General features: G+C 34.6%; 1 protein-coding gene across 1 annotated transcript in view; it reads left to right on the top strand.

The window, feature by feature from the left end:
• Positions 1-15,153, top strand: part of ME1 (malic enzyme 1) — a 286,728-nt gene that overhangs the window by 141,318 nt on the left and 130,257 nt on the right. The window contains 1 exon segment of the mRNA XM_069065073.1: positions 6,735-6,838. Within this exon segment, the coding sequence (XP_068921174.1) occupies positions 6,735-6,838 (104 nt within the window).

Here is a 15,153-nt window from a genome sequence, read left to right as displayed (position 1 = left end):
CTGCTATTCCAATGGCTCCCTATTTCTTCTAGGATCACCGTATTCCCTCTACATACTCTGTGACTCAGTGACACTAGTCTCCAACTTTTGACTCTACATTTTTTCTGGCTGTTCTCTTGCTTGGAATTCTCTTCCTCTTCATCTCTACTTCCTGGCTGGCTGGCTTCCTTGGCCTTCTTCAAGATAAAATCACATTTTCAACTAGGAGCCTTTGTCTAGTTCCCCTTCTAGTTCCTTCCCTCTGTTGATTATCTGTTGTTTACCTTGTATATATCTTGCTCATATATAGTTTTTTTCATGTTTTCTCCTTCATTAAACTGTAAGCTACTTAAGAGTGGGGACTTTGCCTATCTCCAGTGTTTTGCACAGTTTTTGACATATAGTAATTAGGTGGTTAATAAATGCTTATTGATGGACTGGGATTTTGTCCCAGTGCTCAGTGTTAGGAAGCCTAAGTGTTTTTTTGTTTTGTTTTGTTTTGTTTTGTTTTGCCTTTTGGAGGGCAATTGAGGTTAAGTAACTTGCCCAAGGTCACATGGCTAGTTTTTGTGTGTGTGTGTTAAGTGTCTGAGGCCAGAACCGAACTCGGGTCCTCCTGACTCCAGGGTGGGCGCTTTACTTACTGCACCACCTAGCCTCCCCAGCCTAAGTGTTTTTTACAAAAAAAGTTTTACCTGTTTGATTTATCATTATATCCAAAGATACCAGCCATCATCAGTTTTGATCAGTAACCTTTAAAAATTTGTCCCTTGGAAAGTAGAATAAAGTTTTTATCCTTTAGTTTTGTAAAGTTGCCTTGTGGGTTAGGAGATCTCAATCATTTCATTGAAATGGATCTATACCTTGTAAAGAGAGATATCTTTAGGCTACTCTAGGCTATACCCCTTTAATGTGAGGTCCTTGTTTCATTTACTGAAATGGTGCTCTTTACCTTTAAAGGGATAAAATATTTATATAGCAGTAAGGAGAGTTAGCACGGTGTATGCGCATATCTGAACAGGTCACTGGACCTTGAGTCAGGAAGGCGTTAACAGGATGTATCAAATAGGGTACTGGATGTGGAATCAGGAAGGCCTGGATTCAAATGCTTCCTCGGCCATACTTCTTAGCTATGCAAGTCAGTGAGAGTGTTAGACACAGTGACCTCTAATGTCCATTATGGCTCCAAGTCTAAAATCCTTTGAACTACAACAAATGATATTATTTCTTTGTTTGTCTAAAGATCCCAGTATGGTGCCTTTCTAAGAGTAGTCATTCAATAAATATTTTTTTGTTTGATTCATGATAAAAGCCAAAAAAGGATAGTCATTACTATTTCAATGCTGCCTTATGGCCTTAAAATGTTTAACTTTTACGAGCAATTTTTGCTTGGTAATAGACAATTTCCCCTAATAATCTTCTATGTAACTTCAGTATTCCTGAAAAATCTATCCCTTAACAAGTAAAACTAATTTTGAAAAGAAATTCTAATGCCAGTTTTGAAAAGAAACCATAGGTTTATATATCTGATTAGTATGATTTCTGATGCTAAATTAGAATGAGATACATACTTAAGAATGTCCTGAGTTTTGACCTACTAACTAGTTGTAAATGTATCGCATTAATGATTTGCCTTCTTTCTCTAGCCCTGATAATATCTTCAATTTGAACAAAGGGCTTCATTAATTTATGCTACTAATTTTAAGTAAACTTGCATCAATCATGCAACATCAGAATTTGTTAGCAAACAAGAATTTAAGTGCTTTCTCTGTGTCAGGCATTGTGAGAAGCACTAAAGATATAAAGAAGGGTAAAAAGCATGGTCCCTGCCCCAAGTATTAAACTGTGGTGGAAACTATGCTGAGAGATGTTGTGAAGGGTAGAAGTGGCAACATTTGGCTTCCTTGAAGAGTGGAGGATAATACTACAGTTACGAGGTTGGGTGACTGGAAGGATGGTGATGCCCCCAATAGCAATAGTTACTTACTATTATAAGTAGACTTTACTTAGATCTCAGAATCATCTCATGGTGTCCACCCCTTATGAAAAGCAATTTGGAACTGTTGGAAAGTCTCTGAAGTAAAGAGGGCAGAGGCACATAACCAGGATTGAGGTGATGCAGGGTCAAAAATAATGATTAAAGCAAGTCCTCCTTTTTCTTTCATAATTTTGCATAAAGAAAACAAAAGGCATTGAACAACAAAACTAATGACTGGAATTCAGGATTTGCATTAATGTAACCATATATTTATGACCTAGTTACGTCATAATAGCCCCATATTCAACTTTTTTCCCCTAAAGCTTGGTTTCCCCAGAGGAATGCCCAGCACAGAAAAAAGAGATGTATTATGAAAGAAGTTAAAGTTTACCCAAAAAACCCCAAAACATATTGAAACCCCACAACAGCTATGATTGCCAGTTGAGGGAAAGTCCTAGTCACTATGCTCACCTGACATATTATATGGGATTTATTTTTCTTAGTGATACTGTTTTTGAAAGCATAAGACACTCAGTACTAAATATCCTAGTCTCTCAAGGTGTAGAAGCAGTAGTAGGAGAGATTTTTTAAAACTTCGCTCTAGCTTTCACTTTGTGCTTAAATAATAGAATAGTGCTCCACTGGCTTATTTATTGTTTAGTACTTTCTTGAAAAGAACTAACTGAATGGCTCACCACTGATAGCTTAAAATGGCCGTTGTTTTTTCTTCTGTTGAGTGTTTTCTTCTTTTGTCTGACGTTTGGGTTTACCATACATTACTCCAAACAACACCATAAAAGAACTTTTTGGTTGTTCTTGCTGAATTGCATCACTTTTGTGAAATAACATGCTGGAAAGGAATTTCTAGGCTTCAGTGAAGTTGTGCTTTGAATGGGGTTGAAATATATCTTGTTGAGTTAATTATGCCTTTTTTATAACTGCCCAGTGTTCAGTCAATAAAAAATTCATAACTGTTAAGTTAAATACATTTTCATGGGAAATTCATTGCCACTTTGAACTGAATCCATTTACTGGATCTACCATTTGATATTGTGGTCATCTTTAAATTGGTTATTTATGTAGCTACCAGTTTATCAGATAGTGACTTGTACAGTGGAATAGCAAATAGCAAACCAACTTGTACAGGGCCTAATATGACATATCTTTTTCATTGTGCACATTTTGTGTTTTTTCATGATCTATAATTAATTCAAAAGGAATATTTTTTTCCCATGTTACATTGTTGAAAACAAAAAGGTTGCCAGTACCTTATTGGCACTATGATTTGAAGCCTTACGTCTTTTAGTACTTCAGAGATCCATGGTTTTACTAATAAGGGCCCTCTCTTCAGATTGCAGTTTGTACTACCTTTCAAATCCATTCTCAAGAGAGTTGCCAAGTTAATATTCCCAAGTAAAGACTGTGTTGCTTTCCTGCTGTATTAAAATTTTCCACTTTTCTGAATATACTTTTGTGTTTTAGAACATAAATGTTTATAAAATTCCATGTGTATTAGGATGAAAAATAAATTTCATGCTATTTGCATTTATTTCTCTCCACATAACCATCAAATACTGCTTTTTTCAGCCTTCTGTTAATGTTTTACGTTCTTGTTTATTTTTCTTCTTGATTCATCACATTCTCTTAGGTTTGTTGAAGTATCTTACTGTTTTGCTATCTCATTCTTTTTGCAATTCAGTTAATACTGTCTTTAAAATAAGTTTTTATATTGTTGATATATATAAACTATTATTCTATTTTTTCCAATTATATTTTTAACATAATTCACATATTTCTTAATACTTTCTAATTAAAATTAACCCATTATCAAGACTGCAATTCTGATTTTTTAGTCAGCTGAAACATAAGAAATTTTATTCCATCCCTTCATTTTAGATAACTCTTAGAAGTTTTTCCTTTATACAACAGTGTTCAGTTTTGTTTTTAAATCCATTCTTACATTTATTACATCTATTATACTGTATACTAAGCATATAGAACTTTTATGATCAATGTTGTAATTTGCCAAATTTAGTTTTTCCTCTACCATTGACTGTTATAGTATTTGGGTTTTTTTTTTTTTGTTTTGTTTTGGTTTTTGGTTTTGCTTTTTGTGGGGGAAGGCAGGGCAATTGGGGTTAAGTGACTTGCCCAAGGTCACCCGGCTAGTAAGTATTACGTGTCTGAGGGTGGATTTGAACTCAGGTCCTCCTGACTCCAGGGTTGGTGCACTATTCAGTGAGCCACCTAGCCACCTCTATAGTATTTGTTTTATCAATAAAGAACACAATTTACCTTACTTTTACTAGTACTAATCTAGTACCATTCTTTTTCCATATAGACAAACCCATCCATACTTGCATTTCTAACATTGAACGACTTTACTAAGTTTGTACAATCACTTCTTAAATTTTTTTTCAACTTCCTCATATGTCCACTATTCTAGATAGAAGTATTACAGTGGCATTACCCATACCCTTTCTCTCCTCTCCCTTATTTTTCACATTGTTTCTATTATCAATAGAAACCTCTTTTCTCCTCTCATTTTTTCTTAAAAAATTTTGAAAATTTAATTTTTAATTTGTTCCACCTTTTCAGTCCCATTTGTATGCTTTAGCTATTAACCAAGATAGAATTAGGAATTATAGAGTTGGAAAGGACCTAACCAGTCACCTGAGTCCAAAAAGATTTCTACTACATGGTTGCTTATTATTTTTTACTTTTCTGGGAGGCGATTTTCTCTGGAAATTTTTTAATTTTTTTTTTTTTGGTTTGGCAAAAATTACTTTGTTTGCAGACTTTTTGTTCTCCTACAGCTTTTCTCTGCAATCTTTCTGAAAACCCCTGTATTTTTACTATATTCAATTCTGATTAAATGCAATCTAACATAAAAGATTAAATATTTAGGGACGGCTAGGTGGCACAGTGAATAGAACACTGGCCCTGGAGTCAGGAGGACCTGAGTTCAAATGTAGCCTTAAGACACTTAACACAAAAAAAACTAGCTGCGTGACCTTGGGCAAGTCACTTAACCACAATTGTCCTACCTTCCCCCCTTCCAAAAACAAAAACAAAAACAAGAAAACAACAAGAAAGATTAAATATTTAGGGACTACAGTTTTGTGGATTACTGTCATAGTAAGTTATCTATTATAACTTTGAAAAAGTTAAAATGACAAGTAAGCTTTAACTTCTGATAATGCCAGAAATCTTATAGTTTTGCTTATAAAAATAACATAGTTGTTCAGATATGAAATATGGTATATATTATCTGATATACTCAATCTTAGAAAAAGAAACTATGATAAATCATTTAGATTTTACTTGTCTTGAAAATAAACAAGACTTTCTTTTACATATACTAATTAGTCTGTTAAATATATAAGCTGTGGGGGCAAGTCACTTAACCCCAATTGCCCCACCTTTCCCCCTCCAAAAAGACATATATATAAAAGCTGTGTATTATGAACCTAGTATTTAAAAACATAAGAAAAATGGAAAATTAATAGACAGGTTTAAGTATTATCCTTCTATGAAGATTATACTAGAGTACCTAGGTGGTACAGAGGATAGAGAGCACTGGGCCTGGAGTCAGGAAGACATGAGTTCAAATCCTACTTCAGACACTTACTAGTTTGTGACTCTAGGCAAGTTGTATGATTTCTGCCATCCTCAGTTTCCTCAGCTGTAAAATTATGATGATAATAATATCCTCTACCTTGCAGAGTTCTTGTGAGGATCAAATGGGAATATTTTTATAACACAGCACGATGCCTGGCACATAGGACATGCTTAATAAAGACTTGTTTCCTTTCTTCTTATGATTTTTTCCTTTCTTTTCTTTCAGTAACAAGACTGTTTCTGTTGTGAAATCTGAATTTATAATTAATTTGTTTCCCCATCAACATCAAACAGTAATGATGATCACTTCTGTTTCCTTTAGATGATAATATGAAGGGAAGGAAATAAATGTGTATATAGCATCTACTTTGTGCCAACTGCTATGCCAGGTGCCTCACAAATATTATTTGGAATAGTTCCTTTAATGTTTTAAATTAATTTTTCTACCTTTTTTTTTTTTTGCCTTTTGGAGGGCAATTAGGGTTAAGTAAATTGCCCAAGGTTACACGGCTAGGTTTTTTGTGTGGGTATTAAGTGTTTGAGGCTGGAACTGAACTCGGGTCCTCCTGACTCCGGGGCCAGCACTTTACTCACTGCGCCACCTAGCCGCCCCAATTTTTCTACTTTTATACCCAGATAAATATACTATACAGGTTAATTCTGAAACAACATAGTGTTGTTCTAGTTCTTTTTTGGATTATTATAATAATAGCTGGCATTTATATACATAGCACTTTAAGGTTTACAAAGAACTTTACAAATATTCTTGAATTATATCTTCGTAACAACTTGAGATGGTAGGTGCTATTATCATCTCCATTTTATAAATAAAGAAACTGAAGTCATTTGAAATTAAGTCATTTGCTTAGGACCAAGCTAGTAAGTTAATGTGGTTTTGAGGTTAGATTTGAACTTAGGACTTTTGGACTCAAGGTCCCATTCTCTTCTCACCTAGCTACAGCTAAAAATAAAAATAACAATGCAGAGAATTTGCAAAGCACTTTCCCAAAACAATCTTGTGATAAAACTAAATTTCAGAGATGTTAATGACTTGCTTATAGGTAAGTGTTGGAGCTGCATGTATCTAGAGCAAATCCAAAACCCTTTCCACTATTTTGCTGGCTTACCCATCCTTTTTTTTTCTCTTTCTTAATAGGAGTTGCTAAAAGATCCTTTATATATTGGACTGAGGCAGAAAAGAGTGAGAGGACGTGATTATGACGATTTTTTGGATGAATTCATGGAGGCAGTTACTTCCAGGTATATACATAATTCTTATTTTTCATCTTTCATCAGTGTATACTAGGGGAAAAATATTTAAAGGTGGAAAAAAACAAAACAGAAAATTTTTGTGAAAGTTAAAAAACTTTTACAAAAATTCCAGTGGATTAAAGAGATAGAGTTTAATGTAATTAAATCAGATTCGAGTAACCTATACCTCCTTGAATTAATTACACATAATTCATGATATACAAATTGTAGGACATATTAAACATTCATTCTCAAAACTGATTTCTTTGACTAGTAGAGATAATATATTTGCCTCAAAAAAAAGGAAACATCATATTGTCTCTTCTTTCTTTCCATGAACTTTCTTTTCTTTCAAGTTTCATTGAGAATAGTCTATATCTCTGAGAGATTAAAAATGGGTTTTAGAACCTGATGGCTAAGAAATGGTAGGGGTATAGTAAATATGATTATATCTAGAAGCTAAGTGGCCTAATACTTATTGAGGCACCAGTAACCCTGAACAAGACTAGGTTCAGTTACCTTCTCTTTGTAGCACCAGAGAGGAGTGGCAGAGGAAGGGATGGATCTTGAGCAAGATTTTAAGAGCATAACCCATGAATTGTAAAGCATTGAGCCTTCCACATTCAACTCCTAACAGTTGATGGCTATACTGGAAAAAAGATTCAGCTAGTGGAATTTGCTTTGGTGACTCAGCCAAACTAGGAGGATTTTAGGAGGAATTTACTTAGTAGGCCTTAAGCTCTTGTATTCCAGAAGTTGGATTCAGAGAAAGAAGATTGCTTTCTTGCAGAAGGGTAGTTTCCAAAGTTTGGGGAGCAAAGTAGAGATATTCTGTGAATGACAAAGAAGGACATATGGTGTTGGAAAAGATTTGACTAAGCACCAAATTATGTACTCCATAATAAAGAACTAATTAAATAAATTATAAAGACTGAGACCTGTCAGCCCTGGCCAGCCAAAACCATGGTAAGAAAACGAAATTATTTTCAGGGCAAGCTAGGCAGTACACTGGATAGAGTAGAGGACTTAGAGTCAGGAAGACCTGAATTCAAATTCTACCTCACTAACTAATATTGAGCAAATAATTTTACATCTCTTAGCCTCAGTTTAATCATCTGTTCAACTAGGAAATTGGATTAGATGTTCTACAAAGTCTCTTCCACTTCTAATGCTCTGAGAGATAAAGAAGGCATAGTTACTTAAGACCTATACTCTTAAGAATTTAGTAAACAGGAAATAGATCCACATAAAATTACTTCAGAATACTTATGTCAGTACTGAAAAGACATGAATTAGTGTATACTGTGTGGTACAAATTGATTTCATGAGTGCTGATGGGACGCAGTATAAAGACAATATTTAATAGTCTGAGTCTAATCAGAAAAGTTCCTGAAGAAAGTGGATTTTGATTTTATTTTTAAGATTCAAGGTCAATCTAGAATACTTTCATTTTAATGAAATATGATATAGTATAATCTGGAAAGCTTGTGATATAGTATTAAATATTATATTACACTTGAACTACTTACTGGCTTTGTGACCCTGTTTCCTTTCAGGGCTTGGCTCAAACTGTAATCATCACCCTTAGACCTGAAATCTTCCATCATTGGGTTAGATCACTGGACTCACCAGTAGACTACCTGCTATTTTATACATAGGCCAAATAGCCATGACCAGACCTCTCAGCCAGTAACACTGCTTTCTTTTTTGACCCTATCAAAGAGACTTACAGCTTATAAACATACCTTGTATACACATTTAAAATTTCATCACATTTGTTAGTTGATTATTTGGGGTAGAGGAAGAACCCCATTCATACCTGTTAAATAAAGGGGTCACATTTGATGACTTCTGCAGTCCCTTCCAGTTCTAAATATGTGATCTTCTGAATATTTTTGTTGAATATAATGGAGTGCATTGAGAGCATAATCTTTAAATTTGTAGACCTTACTTCTCTTGTTTTAGAATACTGTAAAAGTAAATAATAGATTGTGCATTAAGCTGTCTGAAATGATATGCAGATGATGAACAGTGAGTAAAAGAATTCCTCCGTTTGTAAGGGAGGTCCACCTCCAAGTTCTAATTCAAACTAAAGATGCCTTGTTTGAATTGGCCAGTTTAGGATTCCATATTTTAAATGTTGCATCACTTTAAGGGAAGCACTATTCACAAAAACAGTTGAATTAATACTGAAGTGAATAATATGAATTCATTAACGTGAATAAATAGTCAAAGTTTTCTGAGGTTAGTAGAAACCCAACTAAAAAGTTGGAATTATTCTTTCTAAGAGAGGACCCAGAAAAAATGATCTAGGATTCCTGTGTCCAACTCAAGGACCACTTGTCATCAGAACTATAAGGGTTAACCTTTATTGTATGAGATAGTATGTTAGAAAGGTTCTCCTCTGTTGTGAGCAGATATCTTTGTTTAATGGTGCTGGAGACAAGGAAATTAGTGACATCCATTAAAGACAATGACTTTATTGTACCTTCTCTGATGAAACAATGTTACCAAAAATATGGAACAATTGGAGAGTCTAGCAAAGGATGACAAATCTTTCAAGGGCACCTGTTGAAACCAATAATGAAAACTAGATTATTGAACCTTAATTAAACAAGCATAACATATTAAGTAAAAACACTATTTCTAGAAAAGGGTCCAGAGGAAAAAAAGATCTCTTTTTTTTTCCGAGGGCAATTGGGGTTAAGTGACTTGCCCAAGGTCACAGGCTAGTGTGTGTGTGTGTGTGTGTGTGTGTGTGTGTGTGTGTGTGTGTGTGTGTGTGTGTGTGTGTGTGTGTGTAAGTGTCTGAGGCCGAATTTGAACTCAGGTCCTCCTGACTCCAGGGCCGGTGCTCTATTCACTGTACCACCTAGCTGCCCCAAAAGAAGATCTTGATAATCAAATGGTTACATAAACAAATTGTGATATGTGAATGTAATGGAATATTACTGCATTATAAGAAATGAAGAATACAATAAATATAGAAAAGCATGAAATATATAAACTAATGCAAAGTGAAATACTCAAAATCCAGAAAACAGTAAATAGAATGACCACAACATTGTCACTACCATGATTGCAGCAAATGGGAAGAGCAGTATCAAAATAACAAAACAATCAGATCTAAATTCTGCAAAGTTATAAAGAACAAGCATGGCCCTGAAGAAGAGATATGAGAAACCCCTTCCCTGTCTGAAGAAGTAGGGACCATTTATGTGGAATACTGCATATAATGGCAGATTATTTTAATATGTTGGCTAGTTTTACAGAACATCTTTCCCCTTTTTCTTTTCTTTATTACAAGAACTTGCTTTCTGGGAGGGCATTGAATCAGGAACACAGTGGGAAATGTAACTGATGCAAAGACAAAAAGATAGCAAAAATTTATTTTAAAAACAAGAAAAAGAAGAGGGTCCACTTTAAATGCCTGAGGTCACACAGCAAATTAGTGGCAGAATAAGAGATAGAATCTGACTCTTCTGAGTCTTAGTTGAATTCTTTTTCTTTTAAGAAAAAATTATACATTTTATTTTTAATTTAGTAATCATCACTAAATGTAAACATGAAAAGAACAAGAAACATGCGAAACTGAATTTCTGTGAGTTTTTTGAAATATGTACATATATGTACGTGTATATGTATATGTATTTTTTTTTTTCATAAATGGTATAAATGGAACTTTTATTCCTAACTCCTCACTTCCTTTCCTGGGGAAAGCCACCTTATATATCCAGTCCAAGGAATCGAATAGTGGCAAGAAGTTGATAAAACTGGTGGTAACACTCTTGAGGGAGGGGAAGGGGGAGAGAGAGAAAGACCACACACATACACACGACTATGTTCCTTTCTGCCTTTGTTTTCTTCTGTGTATTCCTGTGCTCTGCTATCTTGTTATCTGCAATCACTAAGGATATTCACTTAGGTTATAATTAGCATATGGAAAAAGTATCCTTCAACCTTGGCTCCCCTCAAAAATTTTATTATTATGTTTCACTGTGTTTGAAGTAATACGTTTAAGAAAAATTCTGTTGGTCTAAAGCCATACCATGTGTTACAGAGCTTGATGATGGTATTTTGATGTGGCACTTTTCTCAGTGAATCACTTCTGAACTAGTGCTTTGGCAGGGATCCATGGGCAGTTCAGACTCTTCAGATGAGCTGTTAAGTTGTTTGTGATCACATATCAAATTTCAAAAGGATAATAAATAACCCTCCTGAGTTTACAGTCAGCTAAATTAAATTCTGTATTGCTCACATATATTTGTTCTATCACTTAACAATATTGACTAAGAATATAAATTTATATCTTAGGTAGATCCCATTTGTGACTATTATTAAGGATATGGGTGGGTGTCTCTGACCTCCATGGCTGCCCACCAGGAAAGAACTAGCCACTATCCCATCATCTTTTCATTACTCAGCTCTACAGCTGAGAATTTCATTGCTATAATTTGCTTTGCCACATTCTTGCAAGAATTACAGTTGTTTCGGTCATTGTTTTGGTTACCATTACTTGGGGAGATAAACCAGTGATTCTAAACTAATGTAATCCTAAAGTGGGGAGGAGGGCAGCAGTTGTGGCCAGCATGTACCCAGAGAGAAGAACTGAGCAAACTAACTGTTCTACTACTGAATATAATTCCTTGGCATAGAATGGCAGAATGATGTGGTGAATGTAGCACTAGACTTATAGTCAGAAACACTTGGGTTGAAATCTTGCCTCAGAGCACCAGACCTGGATTCAGGAAGACACGAGTTCAAATTTGTTCTGAGACATTTACCAGCTCTGTGACTCCGGGCAAATCATTTAATATCCCTATGCCTCAGCACCTTCATTTGTAACATTGTGGGTGGGGTGTGGTGTGGACTGTATGGCTTCCAGTGTTCTTTCCAGATCTAAATCTGTGTTCCTGAGGATAGAGTAGGTTATAAAGCTGGAAGATTAGTTTTCAGGTTAGATTCCATCATTGCAGAAGTCATTGGTGTTCTATAAGTACTTTCACTTCTGGTCTTTTGGATCTGTTTATCCTTCATATCTCCATCTCCCACGTCTCTGGAGCTACTTGGATAAGATTTATGCAGTATGCCCCCCCACCTTGCCCAAATGGATATTTTAATAAAGTTCTAATAGTTATTTTAAAGGGTTATTAACCTTCATCATACCTTTATTAAGTTCCAACACTTTAAAAGTACCGTGTGAAGCACAGGGTACACAAAGATAGATATAAAATAAACTTTTCAAGGAGCTTGTGATCTCATAGGAGATAAAAGATAATGGATATAAATTATTTTGACATAATGAAGACCAATGGAAAGATTCAGATAAATTTGGAAAGAAAATTAATAATTTAGGATCAGTAGTAGGATTAAGGAAGGTTTTATGGAGTAGATAACATTTGGCTTCACTCTTCAAGAAAGACTTGAATAGTCAGTGAGAGAGCCCATTCTAGGCATGAGGGTATGGTGTGAGCAAAGAAACCTTGGTGAGAGAGGGCAAAACAGGAACAGAAAATGTTTTTTAGAGTCTACTTATAAATAAGACTGAACAAGGAGAAAATGCAAAAATCACTTATAGTTGAGTTTGCATTATATTTTGTTTTTCCAAAGAGTTCTAACTCCCTGTTTTGACTTCAGCTTACATAATGGGATTCCCTTTAAGATGTTGGCATTAAATATTAATGTATTTTATTAGGTTCTTGCCGGTATTGTTATAGTTCTATGTTTAATAATGAATGAAAACTGGTTTGTGGTTATTAAAAATGAGTTTGCATTTCCTGAACAAATACCAACTGATACAGGGCAGCCCAAAACATTCTTTTGGCAAGGGGAACTAATTTGGAATTTCAGAGGTTATTAAGTAGTAAATATTGTCCTTAATTACACCTTCTTAGTATCCCTAAGCTTCTTTTTAATGTGTAGAATGTACAGAACATAGATATTTGCTACATATAACACTTAACAAGGTTGATCAGATAGGCTGTTTTGGTCTTTGTTCTTAACTTTTCCCAATGATCATTTCTGTCTACTTTATATTTTCATCTAGAACTAGCCTGAGTATAAGAGTTATGCCCTTATATACTATCAACTGGTATTTCTTCTTGTAATTTCAAGATAATGTACATTATTTGAGGACGAAAAATACCAAATGGAAAAAATGCCTCTTATTGAAGAAAAGTGGTAAACATGTTGTTAAAAGACATGACTGAAATCAGTATACTGACTCATACTTTTTTCCATTTTCTAATCCAAGGAAAATATCAGGTTGCAATTTAACTTTAACACTAAGATTTTCCTAAATGACATCCTTGTATTTCTGCTTTTGTCTTTCTTTCACTCCCATTCATTAAGTAGATTGAATGTGTAGTTGAAGAAAGAATTGCTGACGCTAATGAGGAAAGATTTATGAATGTTAGATTGAATTATTTAAAGATACTTTCTTTGAATGATTAAGATGCCCATTCATTCTACACAGTCTTGATATATTTCAGGAATTGACTACAGATAGAGCATTGAGTGTGCTGCTATATTATCAGTCATTGTACTAAATTCTGAAGGTACAAATACAAACAAGCAAGACAGTTGTTGTCATCAAGGAGCTTCCTTCTAATGGGGAAAGGTGACCATAAAGGGATTCTGGAAAATAGGGGACGGGCACATGACAGGGAGACAAAAAGGAGGTTTTCTTATAGGATATGACACAGTGTTGAGGATACTGGCTAAACAAAGGGAAAAGAAAGTAAATTCAATGAATGAACTTACTTAGGTTTACCTTAGTCCTAGACTGGATGTTAGGAGATCTGAATTCTAGTCTTATTTCAGTTACTTATTCACTGTATAAACTTGGGTAACTCACTTGCCTTTGCACATTCTTAGCTTCATCATCTATAAAATAATTAGAAGACAGATTTAGGTCATCTAGTCCAACCCCTGCACAAGGGTTCCAAACCCCTTAGAGGTAAAGTGACTTGCAGAAGGTCACAGGAAGAAAAGAGCAGTCAGTACATGAACCTAAACCCTTACACTACTTTCCAAAAGTGAGAGTTCTATTAAATGCTCTCCCAAGTATGCAAATACTCATCTAATGTTAATAAGAACTGTATAAATATGTATTGAGCATACATGATAGCTCTGAAATTGATAATCAGTTATCACCTCGAGATTTATGCACTAAAAATTTTAAACTTTGGGGGTGGTTAAGTGTCACAGTGAATAGAGCACCGGCCCTGGAGTCAGGAGGACCCAAGTTCAAATGTGGCCTCAGACATTTAATACTTACTAGCCGTGTGACTTTGGGCAAGTCACTTAACCCCAATTGCCCTCCCAAAAGCAAAAGAAAAAAAAAATTAAGCTTCATATAATATGAAAGTACCATACTAGGTGTTGGACAGACACAAAAGTCAGTGACAACCCTTGTCCTCAATGAATTTATAATCTAATGAAGGCATAAGACATGTACCAAAATAACTACAGTACAAAGGAATATCTGACAAGTGTCACATGAATGATGTAACTAAAGTGCTATAGGAGTGCAGAGGAAGGAAAAATAGAGATATATATTCAATATGAAATCTGATTTTCAACCAAACATATATATATATATATTTATATCTGTTACCAAAAATGTAAAAGTAACATCAGTTAGCTGTCTGGAAAATGTATGCTCTTAGTCACATTATGAAAGAATATTAGTTCAGCATAAATTTATCTAGAGGCAGCTAGATCATGCAGTGATAGAGCGCTAGGCATGGAGTCGGAAAAACTCAAGTTCAAATCCTGCTTCAGACATTTGCTAACTGTGACTCTGAGCAAATCACTTAAACTCTCTCTGTTTTCTTAACTATAAAATTGTAATAATAATAGCACCTACCTTCCAGAATTCTTGTGAAGATCAAATGAGAAAAATAATTGTAAACTGCTTGGCACAGTGCTTGGCATATAGTAGCTGCTTATTGAATCCCTATTCTCTTCCTTTTCCCCTTCACTTATCACCATTAACAGAAAATACAAATTAAAACTCTATCTTATTTTTTCGTGAATTAGTAGCATTATTTTACTGTACAAACTGCTGCACAAAATTAATGTGAAAATAAAATAAGATGTTTATAAAATAATTTTTACTAAATATTTTTAGAAAGTATTGGGATTTTATTCTTGTAATTAAAACTGTTATATCAAATGTGTACAGACCTGCTTTAATGCATAGGAAATCACTTATATTAGTTCTACCAAAAATCAAGTGTAAATGTGTGAACTTTGTGAGCACAGTGGATAAATGCACCACCCTTGGAGCCAAAAAGACTTCTGCCAAACAGGCACCTGAT

The sequence above is a fragment of the Petaurus breviceps genome, unplaced genomic scaffold (assembly GCF_028583685.1).
Source record: "Petaurus breviceps papuanus isolate PSGF00001 unplaced genomic scaffold, PetGlider_PUasm1.0 90667, whole genome shotgun sequence".
NCBI classification, from domain to species: domain Eukaryota; kingdom Metazoa; phylum Chordata; class Mammalia; order Diprotodontia; family Petauridae; genus Petaurus; species Petaurus breviceps.
Note: the sequence above shows the minus strand (reverse complement) of the source record. Positions and strands in the feature narration are given on the sequence as shown.